The following is a 12,785-nucleotide window of genomic DNA, read 5'->3' on the forward strand; positions in this document are numbered from 1 at the left end:
GATACCCTCTCCTGGTGTGTCTGAGGACAGCGACAGTGTACTCATACATAAAAAATAAATAAATAAATAAATCTTTAAAAATAAGTAAATCTTATTTTTTAATCTTTTTTTTTTTTTGGTTTTTCGAGGCAGGGTTTCTCTGTATAGCCCTGGCTGTCCTGGAACTCACATTGTAGACCACGCTGGCCTCGAACTCAGAAATCCGCCTGCCTCTGCCTCCCAAGTGCTGGGATTAAAAGCGTGCGCCACCACGCCCAGCTTGTAAATCTTATTTAAAATATATACAATAAAGTGGTGCAAAAGAATAGTAACACAGAATTTAAAAATGAAATTTTCCAAAATCACTTTATTACACTAAATGCTAAAGGGAAGTTCAAGCTGATTTATTACATAGATCAAAGTGAATGATTTTCTTTTTTCGGTGCTGGGGCTCAAACCCAAGGTTGTGGCAAGCTCTCTACCATGAGCCGCATCTGTAGACCCCAAATTTAGGTGAATGATTGACAGGGAATTATGGAAGGCTTGATTCCTTTGTCCGTCCGTCCAAGTCTTTTCCCTCTCACCCACATCCCTTCTCTTCTGGCTGACATAGCTCCACTCCTCTCGGATGAGAACTCCCTCTGGGTTAATCAGAGACTCGCTGCAGGCAGCAAGGAGACCCATATTCCAGGATTCCTTAGGCAAGGGGCAGGGTGAGCCCTCGGGGCCAGTGTGTCATTTCCGGATCAATAAGTGTGGGTTCTCTTCTTCGTTTTCTTAGCTTGTAGAATCTGCTTCTGCTTGTGTTTTAGGTGAAGGTGGTACAAAGAATCTAGAAAACATTGAAGAAAAAGAAGAATTGAGACAGGCACAGAGCCACAGGACTCTGATCCCAGCAGGCAGGCGGGGCTCCGAATTTAAGGCTAGCCTGGGCTACAGAGGAGTTCCAAGACAGCCAGTGGTATGTAGAGAATCACTGTCACTGTCATGAGAGCAGGAGAGAGAGAGAGAGAGAGAGAGAGAGAGAGAGAGAGAGAGAGAGAGAGAGAGAGAGAGAGAGAGAGAGAGAGACAGAAGGAGGGAGGAAGTAATTACAAATTCCCAGAGATGACTGAGCTGACAAACTGCTGTGTCCTACATTGCTTGATCCTGGACCCTGGCTGTGGTAACAAGGGGACAAAGGAAGGACAGACACACGTACAGGAATACAGGGATCAGGTAAGTTCCACTCACTGATGGAATGCGCCTGCTATGCACAGCCCAGAATCTTACACCCAGCATAGAAAGAGGAGCTAGTCCACGTGGGAGGACGTCTCCACCAGGAGCACATCCAGGCTGTAAAACCCTGGGAGGAGGAAGCTGCCGAGGGCGGCATCTGCACACACAATCGTTCACACAAGCACATCCTTGCACACAGTGCAAACATTCACACTCACACCCCAGGAAGGCGTTGGGACTCTGACCTCACCTGGGAAGGCTTTGCCTATAGCCTTGGGTCTGAGGCATTGGGGCCTTTGACATGACGGTGCACAGGTCAAACGACACACATTCACTTGGGACTTCATTCTTTACCCAGGCACCGCAGGATCCCTCAGCTATCCTAAATGATGTGCCTACTGAGCAAGCATGAAGGTCTGAGAGACTGGAGCCTCGGGACTCACAGAAACACTGGGCACAGTGGCACGCCGCTGCTACCCAGGCACTAGTGGCACGGAGACAGACGACAGACAGCCTGGTCAAATCAGTGAGTTCCGGCTTCCGTGAGAAACCATGCCTCAAACCAAGCCAAAAAAACAAATGGAGAATCGGGCGTGGTGGCACATGCCTTCTTCTGGCACTCGGGAGACAGAAGCACATAGACTCTGTAAGTTTGAGGCCAGCCTGGTCTACACAGCAAATTCTAGTTCAGATAGAAGAATATAGTGAGATCCTATCTCAATGAATGAATGAATGAATGAATGAATGAATGAATGAATGAAGATGATGAGCAAGTGAAGAAGGCATTCAGTGTTGATCTCCGGCCTCCACAACCACACCACATGTACACATAAACCATGTCCACGCATTTTAAAGAAAAGATTAGTTTTAAAAGATCAAACTTATAAGTACCTTAGGAAACAGAGAATGCAGAATATAAACCATAGTTCCTCCCCATGTATGTAGTGTGTGTGTGTGTGTGTGTGTGTGTGTGTGTGTGTGTGTGTGCGCTCAAGCACATACACATGTACATACGTATTTGTGTATGTGTGTATGTGCACACTGCTGGGTAAACAAACTGGAGCTTCATACATGTACTAGCGCTGAGCCACCTCCCAAGTCTTCTAACCTGTCTGTGTGCTTTTGATTCCTTGGTTTCTCCGGAATGATTGGTTAATATGGTCAGTTAAGAAATGATCATACAGCCGGGCATGGTGGCGCATGCCTTTAATCCCAGCACTTGGGAGGCAGAGGCAGGCGGATTTCTGAGATCGAGGCCAGCCTGGTCTACAGAGTGAGTTCCAGGACAGCCAGGACTACACAGAGAAACCCTGTCTCGAAAAAAAAAAAAAAGAAGAAGAAATGATCATACAAAGGAACTAAAGGGGTCTGCAACCCTATAGGTGGAACAACAATAGGAACTAACCAATACCCCCAGAGCTCGTGCCTCTAGCTGCAAATGTAGCAGAAGATGGCCTAGTCGGCCATCATTGGGAAGAGAGGCCCCTTGGTCTTGCAAACTTTATATGCTCCAGTACAGGGGAAGGCCAGGGCCAAGAAGTGGGAGTGGGTGGGTAGGGAAGCAGGGCGGGGGGAGGGTATAGGGGACTTTCAGGATAGAATTTGAAATGTAAATAAAGAAAATATCTAATAAAAATTGAAAAAAAAAAAGGAATGATCATATAGGGCTGGCGAGATGGCTTAGTGGGTAAGAGCACTGACAGCTCTTCCAAAGGTCCTGAGTTCAAATCCCAGCAACCACATGGTGGCTCGCAACCACCCGTAATGAGATCTGACGCCCTCTTCTGGTATCTGAAGACGGCTACAGTGTACTTATGTATAATAATAAATAAATCTTTTTAAAAAAAAAAAGAATCACGTGACTTGCCGGGCGCGGTGGTGCATGCCTTTAATCCCAGCACTTGGGAGGCAGAGGCAGGCGGATTTGTGAGTTCGAGGCCAACCTGGTCTACANAGTGAGTTCCAGGACAGCCAGGGCTATACAGAGAAACCCTGTCTCAAAAAAAAAAAAAAAAAGAAATTATCATATAAAATGTTATCAGTTAATATAGTCCAATGTGATGCAATCCTATAGAGCTGTGCAATGCTGTGGTTGTGCCACGCAGCTGAGTGGCACTGCCAATGGCTATTCAGAAATATTGGCTCTCCGGGAAGAGCAGAAGGGTATCTTTTCTCTGCACTGTGTTGGCACAGGGTCCAATCACTGACATCCCATAGGTGGCAGAGAGGGACTAGGCGCCCTGATGCCCAGTGGGAGGTGAGACAGTTACCTGCACAGTGGCTTCCCAGGGAGGACCTCCAGGATGTGTAGGCCACTAACACCATGGAGCACCCCAGTCGGGGTGAGCCTGGGGTAAGTCAGAGAATCTCCCATGGAAAGAGCTTTTGTGATGTGGGATACAAAACTCCAAATGGTATGTGTTGCAAGAATAATAAAATATATGTATATATATATATATATATATATATATATATATATATATATATATTAAGAATAGTAAAAATTTTTATCGGGGAAAAATGGAACATGGAAAATCATGGAATCAAATGACAGACCAGTGAATGAGTCTGAGTGAACCACGTGACCGGTGTCACTCTAGGAGTGGGAATCACCACAACCGGTAACGGAAGCAGGGCACGGCAGGCACCTGTCATGTCCAGTGTCACTTTTCTTTCGAAAGTGTATTGGGAAACAGCACAAGAGGAAATAATGAATGAACCAGGAAGTAAAGTGGGAGGGGTTAAAATGAGCCTTAATTTGTAGGGTGGTGGGTAGGGTGTGATTGTTAAGTCGGTCTGTGAGTCCTTCGTGATACAGAGGAAAGGAGGTTCAGGCTCTTGGGAAATCACCCCACTGGGGCCCACACTCCGATGAGAGTTTTCGGATTATCTTTGCCAGTTTCTCCTACCAACTCTCAAGACCAGGGAGGCCACAAGCCATGTGGTGTCTGCTGCTCTCACCGAGATGGGAAAAACTGGTGTCCCTGTCTTCTCCGGCCCTGCCCACATTGGCTCATGTGATCGATCATTCCTGCCTTGAAACTGCATTCCTTCCCTCTCTGATGCTAAGGGACCGGGCAGAAGAGGGAAGAACACCGAGCTCCACCAACCTCACAAAGAAACTAAGAGTTGATGCACTCACATTCATCCGGGAAGTTTGGGAAATTGGCTTCCACTGTCCTGTTGTTGAGGGGCTGCGTTCTGCGGTAACCATTTTGAATTATCTTGTTGTTGTGATCCATAATAGAATTTTCTATGCTCACAGCCTGCAGACAACATAAAGTGAGTTATGAGTTGGAAAGCACTGGAGAATGTGAAAGCATTTAGTTAGTGACTATGTAAGAAAAAGTGTCAATTCGATCGGTTCTGAGCAGTCTGCCAGCCTTTACCTCACCGTCCATCCATCCATCCATCCACCTTCCCAGCAGGTGTCGCCACACAGTCTCGCCTTCTCTTTTTATATTAGTATTTGGTTAACAGAACAAAAGCAACCAGTAACAGAAATATATCGTGCTAATCTCAGTATTTGTTTTTCTAGAATATAGTCTGTCTACATCTTTGAGAAGTGTTTTTTTCTGCGTGAGAATGTCTGGATTCTCCGTTCATTTTCCTCTAAGATTTTGAGTCCACTGCCCTCTCTCTGTGGCTAACTCTTAAGATAATAATAATAATAATAATAATAATAATAAATTATTATATTTTTAGACTGTGTCTCATTACATAGCCTTGGCTAGTCTAGAACTCACTATCTAGACCAGGCTAACCTCAAACTCCCCAAGTTCTGTCTGCCTCTGCCTCCTAAGTGCTTCAACCAAAGCCATGCACCCCACGCCCGGCTGAACCTCTCCTGGGACTTAAGTGAGGCATCTGCTAGGTCCTTCTGCTCCCGCGCTTCATCTCTCTTAGACACTGCACATTCCCACCTCTGTTTGTCTTCGTGCCTTGGTTAGGCTCTTCCCACCTCTGTCTTCCAATTCACTAGTTGCCTCTTGAATTAAATCCAACCTGCCTTTAAACCCAGCCATTCAAATTGTCCTTGACACAGTTTCATCCCAGTGGGTGGGGGTTGGGGCAATGCTTTTAATTCCAGCACTCAAGAGGCAGAGGCAGGAGGATCTCTGTGACTTCGAGGCCAGCCTCATCAACAGAGTGAGTGCCAGGACAGCCAGGGCTACACAGAGAAATATATATATAAGTGTGTGTGTGTGTATACACATATATAAATATATACATATATATGCATACATATATTAGTGTATAAAAATGTACACATGTCCATGTGTATATTAGTATACTGTTACAATTTGTCTGGTGATTCCCCTGTCTGAAGTCTTTGTAACTCTGATTCTGATAATCCTCTTTCAAACTGCCTTTTTCCTTGTGTGTTTTGGGATTTCCCCCACAGAGGTAGGAATCGAATTTAAAGCCTTGTTATGCTAGGCAAGTTTTCTTTAAGCCAAGCTATTATCTGAGCCTTGTTTTTTTTGTTTGTTTGGGTTTTTTTGTTTGTTTTTTAAACAACTCTCTTCTTTCGTAGCTCAGGCCAGCCCAGAATTTCCTGTCTGTGTGTCCAAGGCTAGCCCAGAGCTCTCAAGCTCTTGCCTCAACCTCCACTGAGGTTATAGGGGGACAGGCCCAAGCTTTGTCCTTCTAATAATGCCACTCATCGGATTCATCCAGAGATAACTGGCACGTGCTAGGTCTCTTATCTGGGGGCACTTCCAGCCTACAGAGAAACATTTTTGCGTGGAAGTGTCCTTACCTAATAGAAGCCTTTTCCATCTTCTCTTGGAGAAGAGAAATGAAGTTTAAGAGAAAAAAACTCGTTTCTGAGGGAAAATATCAGCCTAAGGAAATATTAGACATGCCTTACAGCTTCAGCAGTGCTTGCGGTATATTCAATTCCACACAAGTATATTACATATGGTATGGTCTATTCACTAAAGTCAAGACACATTCAAAGCTGGGCGTGGTGGCTCTTGCCTGTAATCTTAACATTCAGGAAGCTGAAGCAGGAGGATTGCTATGACTGTCTGGGGTTACAGAGTAAGATCCTTCAGAAGGAGGAAGAGGAGGTGACGGGAGGAGGGTTGGGGGGAGGAGAAGGAAGGGAGGGAAGGAGGGAGGGAGGGAGGTTGGTTGAGCGATTCATGTGCCTGGACTATTTATTATTATGAAAGACAAAAAGAGAGCCTATAGAACAATTCTCCTCAAAAGACTGGATACCGAGCTGGAGAGATGGTTCGGGAGTTAAGAACACTCGCTGCTCTTGCAGAAGACCTAAGTTTGGGTCTCAGTCTCCCACAGCAGTTTATAAATACCTCTAGTTCTAATTCTAAGAGGTCTGATGGCTTCTTCTGACCTGTATGGGCTCCTGCACACACAAGGTGCACAAATATACACTCCAGCATAACAGACATACACTCAGGAGCACACACACACAAATAAAATTTTGACATGGTTTTTGTTTTTTTGTTTTGTTGTTTTGTTTTTTTGGTTTTGGATTTTTGAGACAGGGTTTCTCTGTGTAGCCCTGGCTGACCTGGAACTCACTTTGTAGACCAAGCTGGCCTTGAATTCAGAAATCTGCCTGCCTCTGCCTCCTGAGTGCTGGGATTAAAGGCATGCGCCACCACACCTGGTAGGTTTTTTTTTTTTTTTTTAAAAGACTGAATATAAAGCTGTGTTTTAACACGACAAAGAGCAGAAACAGCCCTTAGCCTAGGCTGGGAGAATGTAAGCCACACAGGACCCAGGACTGGGCTTAGCCAGGTCTGCTTGAGAGCGTCTGTCCTTACCATTCCCCCTTCCCAAGGCTCTGACTCCACTACATCAAATCAAAGTTCCTTGGATCAGCTGGTGCCTCTAACACCCATCTCTGCCTCGGTGGCTGAAGGTCACCCACAGTTCTGTGGGGATGGGTTTGATATTGGTCTTGGCTAGTTTTATATCGACTTGCCACAAGCTAGAGTCATCTAAAATGAGGAAACCTCAACTGAGAAAATGCCTCCATAAGATCCAGCTCTGTAGCATTTTCTTAATTGGTAATTGATGGGGGAAGGCCCGGCCCATGGTGGGTGGCCCCATCTCTGAGCTGGTGGTCCTGGGAGCTATAATAAAGCAAGCTGGGCCAGGCGTGGTGGCACACGCCTTTGATCCCAGCACTCGGGAGGCAGAGGCAGGCAGAGTTCTGAGTTCGAGGCCAGCCTGGTCTACAAAGTGAGTTCCAGGACAGCCAGGGCTATACAGAGAAACCCTGTCTCAAAAAACCAAAAAAGTCAGGCGTGGTGGCACACGCCTTTAATCCCAGCACTTGGGAGGCAGAGGCAGGCGAATTTCTGAGTTCAGGCTACACAGAGAAACCCTGTCTCGAAAATATAAAAAATAAATAAATAAAAATAAAAATAAAAAATAAAGCAAGCTGGGGGGCTGGAGAGATGGCTCAGCAGTTAAGATCACTGACTGCTCTTCCGAAGGTCCTGAGTTCAAATCCCAGCAACCACATGGTGGCTCACAACCATCCGCAATGAGATCTGGCACCCTCTTCTGGGGTGTCTGAAGACAGCTACAGTGTACTTACATATATAATAGTAAATAAACCTTAAAAGAAAAAAAGAAAAAGCAAGCTGGGGAAGCAACAAGAAGCAAGCCAGTAAGAAGCACCTCTCCACAGCCTCCGCATCGGCTCCTGCCTCCAGGGTCCTGCCCTGTGTGAGTCCCTGTCCTGCTGTCCTTTGATGACAAACAGTGCTATGGAAATATGAGCCAAATAAACCCTTTCCTCGTGCATTTCTTCGGTCATGGTGTTTTGTCACAGCAGTGGAAACCCTGACTAAGGCAGTATCAGAGCTGTGTGTGGCGTTTATCAATGAGTCATGCGGGCGTCTGGGAGTGTCAAGAAGAGGCTTTGAGGAGGGGCCCTTTTGTTACCTGGACCTTGGAGAGAGTGACATAATCTTTAAGCACAAACCACTGGACATTCTCTGTGCAGGGGGGTGTGGTGAGCGAGCCCTGATAGGCGTAATAGTGTCTGATGTCCTCAGGCAACAAGTTCCTAATGATCGTGTTCTTCAGAGTTGTAACTTGTCCTAAGAGAAGAGACAAGGAGTGGATGAGAAAGGCGCTCTGCCTGCCCCAGCCCCAGCAGGAACAGCTCTGGCTTTGTCTCAGGGACGTTCAAGTCAGCGAACTAACCTAAACTACAGAACAACGGGGCTGATGGCTGAGAAGTTGTCCCCCGGTGTTCTGCTCTGCGGATGGGTAGGCAGCAGAGAAATGGGCCCGGTGGGACACACTGGAATCCTAGCACTTAGGAGATGAGATGCAAACCTGTCCCTGAGTTCAAAGCCAGCCTGAGCTATAAAGTGACTTCTAGGGCTAGGCAGATGATGCTCAGTGGTTAAGAGCACTCACAGCTCTTCCAAAGATTCTGAGTTCAATTCCCAGCACCCACATGGCAGCTCATAACCGTCTGATGCTACCTTCGGGTGTGCTGATGTATCTGTATAAATAAATATTTAAAATAAACAAAGTGACTTCCAGAAGCTAGAGAGATGGCTCAGTGGTTAAGAGCATATAATACCCCGGGCAGTGGTGGCACACGCCTTTGATACCAGCACTCGGGAGGCAGAGGCAGGTGGATTTCTGAGTTCGAGGCCAGCCTGGTCTACAGAGAGAGTTCCAGGACAACCAGGGCTACACAGAGAAACCCTGTCTTGAAAAATTAAAAAAAAAGAAAGAAGGAAGGAAAAGGAAAAGAAGACAAACACCTTACATCTTAATGACTTAAAATCCATACTTAGGAGCTGGAGAGGGGGCAGTGCACAAGAACTTATGCATGGTTTCTCCCCACCCCCACCAAGCCTACAGCAGAAAGGACTGGGACAAGGCCATCAGTCAAAGAGACCTGGCTTCCCTCCGGAGGGCTGCGGCTGTACGCGTGCCACACACTGCCTGTGGGCATTCCTTACCTGGATTCTTGATGTCCTTCAAGGCAGAAATGAAGTTGCTGTAGTAAGTGTTTTCAGCATAATCCACAACCTGTGGAGAAGCACAGAGCACTCAGCCCAGGGGAGAACTTGGCCCACTACCCCACACCAGGCGTTTGATTTCCTAGCTGGAAGGCTAAGCAAAAAACATGGAGGTAGCACGGCTCAGCTGTCCTAGGGGGAGACAAGCTGATTGTCCCCTGCTACCAACTGCCCTCATCTCTATCCTCAGGGCTCCTGACAGACACGATGTCCCACAAGAAGCTGCTCCTGTAGCCCTACTGCTACAACACTCTTTTGTATGAGTGTTGATTTCATTGACTTATTTTAATGTGTATCAGAGGGCTGGAGAGGTGGCTCAGCGGTTAAGAGCACTGTCTGATCTTCCTGAGGTCCTGAGTTCAAATCCCAGCAACCACATGGTGGCTCACAACCATCTGTAATGGGATCTGATGTCTTCTTATGGCATGCCAGGAATCCATGCAAAATAGAGCATTCATAGTCATAAAATAAATCTGAAACAAATGTTAAAAAAAAAAACAAAACAAAACAAAAACAAAAACCCAAACCTCAATTCCATCCAGAACCCACGGAAAAAAAAAAGTGTATCAGAGTTTGCCTATGTGTCTGTATGTATGCCATCTGCATGCAGTGCCCAGGAAAACCAGAAGAGGGCACCAAACCCATTGGAACTGGAGTCACAGAGGTGATGCCATCCTATGGGTGCTATGATCAGTAAGAGCAGCAAGGACCCTTAACCACTGGGCCATACCTCCAGCCCTGATTTGGGGGGTTTTGGGGGGGTTGTTTTTTTGTTGTTTTTGTTGTTGTTGTTGTTGTTTTAAGAAGAATATAGAAGTAGCTTCTGGTGTAAAAGGCTATTGTGTTGTTGTTTTCCCCTGTTGATTTGGTTGGTTCAGGTTTGAGTTTGTTTTGGTTCAGTTTTGGGGTTTGTTTTGGTTCGTTTTGGTTTGGTTTTGGTTTTTCGAGACAGGGTTTCTCTGTATAGTCCTGGCTGTCCTGGAACTCACTTTGTAGACCAGGCTGGCCTTGAACTCAAAAGTCTGCCTGCCTCTGCCTCCCAAGTGCTGGGATTAAAGGCATGGGCCACCACGCCTGGCAGTTTTGGTTTTTTTGACAAAGGGTTTCTCTGTGTAGCCCTTACTGTCCTGGAACTCACTACGTAGACCAGGCTGACCTTAAACTTGAGAGACCTGCCTTTCTTTACCTCCTAAGTGCTGGGACTAAAGGTGTGCACCACCACTGACTGGCTTGGTTTTGTCTTTTAAGACAAGGTCTTATTGTGTAGATTGGGCTGGTCTAGAACTCCCTACAGGGATCACGCTGGCCTCGGATTTGCTGGAGTCTGATACTGTTTGCAAGTGCTGGGGTTACAGGCATGTGCCTCCATGATGCTCCGGAGTGCTGGGGTTACAGGCATGCGCTTCTATGATAGAAAGATTCCTGGAGTCTGTTCTGTTGGGCTTTTTCTCCTTCATACAGATCATGTGAATTATTCATACTACTCTCCTGATTTCTTCTTTTAACTTTATTATTACTGTGTGTGTGAATGAGGGCCATGACTGTGGCCTGCACATATCGAGGTCAGAGGACATCTCTGTGGAGTTGGTTCTCTATGCAGATTCAAGGGATTGAATGAACTTAGGTTAGGTAGCCATACTTGCGTGGCAATGTACTTTGCCCACCAAACGATTTCAGTGGCTCTTACTTCTGCCTTCTGTTTCTTTTGCGTGCACACCAACATGCCTGGCTTTTCACATGGGTGCTGGAGTGAACTGAGGTCCTCACATCTGCTCGGAAAGCTCCGACTGAGCTAGCTACAGTTCCCGTATCTCTCTCCTTCTTAGCATGGGAAACTTTTTTTTGTTGAAACGTGAACATATCAGACGGTATGTTTAAGCAGTTCTGATTCTGATCTTCTAAAACTGTGCTATGGCGTTTTCTTATGCGTTTATTTGTGGGCTTGTTTAGTTGCTCACCTGTGTTTAACCTGCAGAATGTGCCTCCCTGGCAGCACAGAGCAGTTAATGTCGCTGCTAAGATTGATGCTTCTAGATTTTAAATTTTACTGATTTATCTATTTATGTTATATGGAAACAACTGGGTATTTCATTTTGCTTATAACTTTATCCAGTTTTTACGTTAAGTTTTTGAGAATTAGAGTCCTGTCTACTTTGAATTTGTTTTTTAGACTTATTTGCTTCTATTTTCTATGTATGTGTGCTTTATCTGCATGTAAGTCCGTGTACCATGTGCAAGCCTGGTGCCCTCAGAGGCCAGTGGATCTCCTGGAACTGGTTGTGAACTGGCATGTGAGTGCTGGGCCTAGAACCTGGGGCCTCGGAAAGGAACTTACAACTCTTCATCACTGAGCATCTCTCCAGCCCGCATTCCTGTCAACTTCAAATGACATATGCCTAAGTCCATCGTGTGGACTTTGTTAGAATCCACCTGGCTGGTGTCACCTGGCCCATAAGACCAGCCTGTGTCCAGTCAACCCTTCTGGATTCCAGGTCTTTTAAGTCATCTTATTACCCAGGGCCCCATGGTTCTTAACACAAGAGTGACCAAGGGCTGGAGAGACGGTCAGCCTTCCACTGGGAAGCTTTCCCAGGAATGCTGAGTTTAGGAAGGGATGGAGAGAGAAGAGGAAGATGACGTGTCATTCAGTCCGCACACCTCATTTGGACTTGAGGGCATGGCCTGAGGGCTGACGCGCATGCGTTGTTCCAGACTGAGGACACTCATGCGTAGTTCCAGCCATAGCCAGCGTGCAGACACGCATGCGTTGTTCCAGCCTACCTTAGCCAAGACGGCTATCACAGCCAAGCCGTTTTCTTGGTCCTTGGCTTTCTCATAGGTCCCGTAGCTCTGATTGAAGTGAACAAAGTGAACCTGTGAGTGAGAAAAGGCAGGTCAAGGGTAGTTCATCTGGACTTCAAACACTTAAAGATTCTACAGAGAGGGGAGAGAACACGAGACGCCTCAGGCTAAGCCACACCAGCAACGCTGGCCTCTCTCCTTGCGCGCAGGCTACAAGCCCCAACTGCCAAGACCAGAAACTTTTCTGAGAATCAAAAGAGGGTACATGGGATTCTGGAAGGTTGTGGCTCTGGTTTGCCTTGACCCAAACTCTTCCTGCCAGAGGCTGGATTCTGTGGGGCTTCCATGCCCTCCTCGGGCCACCAGGAGGCTTAAGGAGCCAGCAATGATCTGTCCCTCAGGAAGCCACTGGAATCTACAGTAGGCCGGGAGAACAGCCCGAGGACGGTTGCAGGCCAAAGAGGTGCCTTCAAACGCTACACACACAAACTCAGCTGAAAAGGGAAGGCCTGCCTCCTGCAGAAGAGAGACTCCTGCCATGCTGTGAGTTCTCTGAAGAGAGACAACGCAATGACACAGAGTCATTGCCGAAGCAAACACAGGGTGACTGAACCATCACCACTGCACAAGATCATATTGATTATTTTAAATAAGAATAAGCCAAAGGCCGGGCCTGGTGGCGCAGGCCTTTAATCCCAGCACTCGGGAGGCAGAGGCAGGCGGATTTCTGAGTTCGAGGCCAGCCTGGTCTACAAA

At 46.7% G+C, this 12,785-nt stretch overlaps 1 protein-coding gene across 2 annotated transcripts in view; it reads right to left on the reverse strand.

Annotated features, from left to right (window-relative positions):
• Positions 1-91: 91 nt before the first annotated feature.
• Ca6 (carbonic anhydrase 6) overlaps positions 92-12,785 on the reverse strand; it is a 17,196-nt gene continuing 4,502 nt past the window's right edge. Inside the window, exons 4-9 of one of the 2 annotated variants that reach the window (XM_021201101.1) lie at positions 12,009-12,101; positions 9,168-9,237; positions 8,128-8,285; positions 4,340-4,463; positions 745-811; positions 92-125 (exon numbers count right to left, since the gene is read on the reverse strand). In XM_021201101.1, the coding sequence (XP_021056760.1) occupies positions 92-125; positions 745-811; positions 4,340-4,463; positions 8,128-8,285; positions 9,168-9,237; positions 12,009-12,101 (546 nt within the window). Of the gene's footprint in view, positions 126-318; positions 812-4,339; positions 4,464-8,127; positions 8,286-9,167; positions 9,238-12,008; positions 12,102-12,785 lie in introns of those variants that run through there. The other variant, XM_021201100.1, reaches the window with a different exon arrangement.

This window comes from Mus pahari, chromosome 6 (genome assembly GCF_900095145.1).
Source record: "Mus pahari chromosome 6, PAHARI_EIJ_v1.1, whole genome shotgun sequence".
Lineage (NCBI taxonomy): Eukaryota > Metazoa > Chordata > Mammalia > Rodentia > Muridae > Mus > Mus pahari.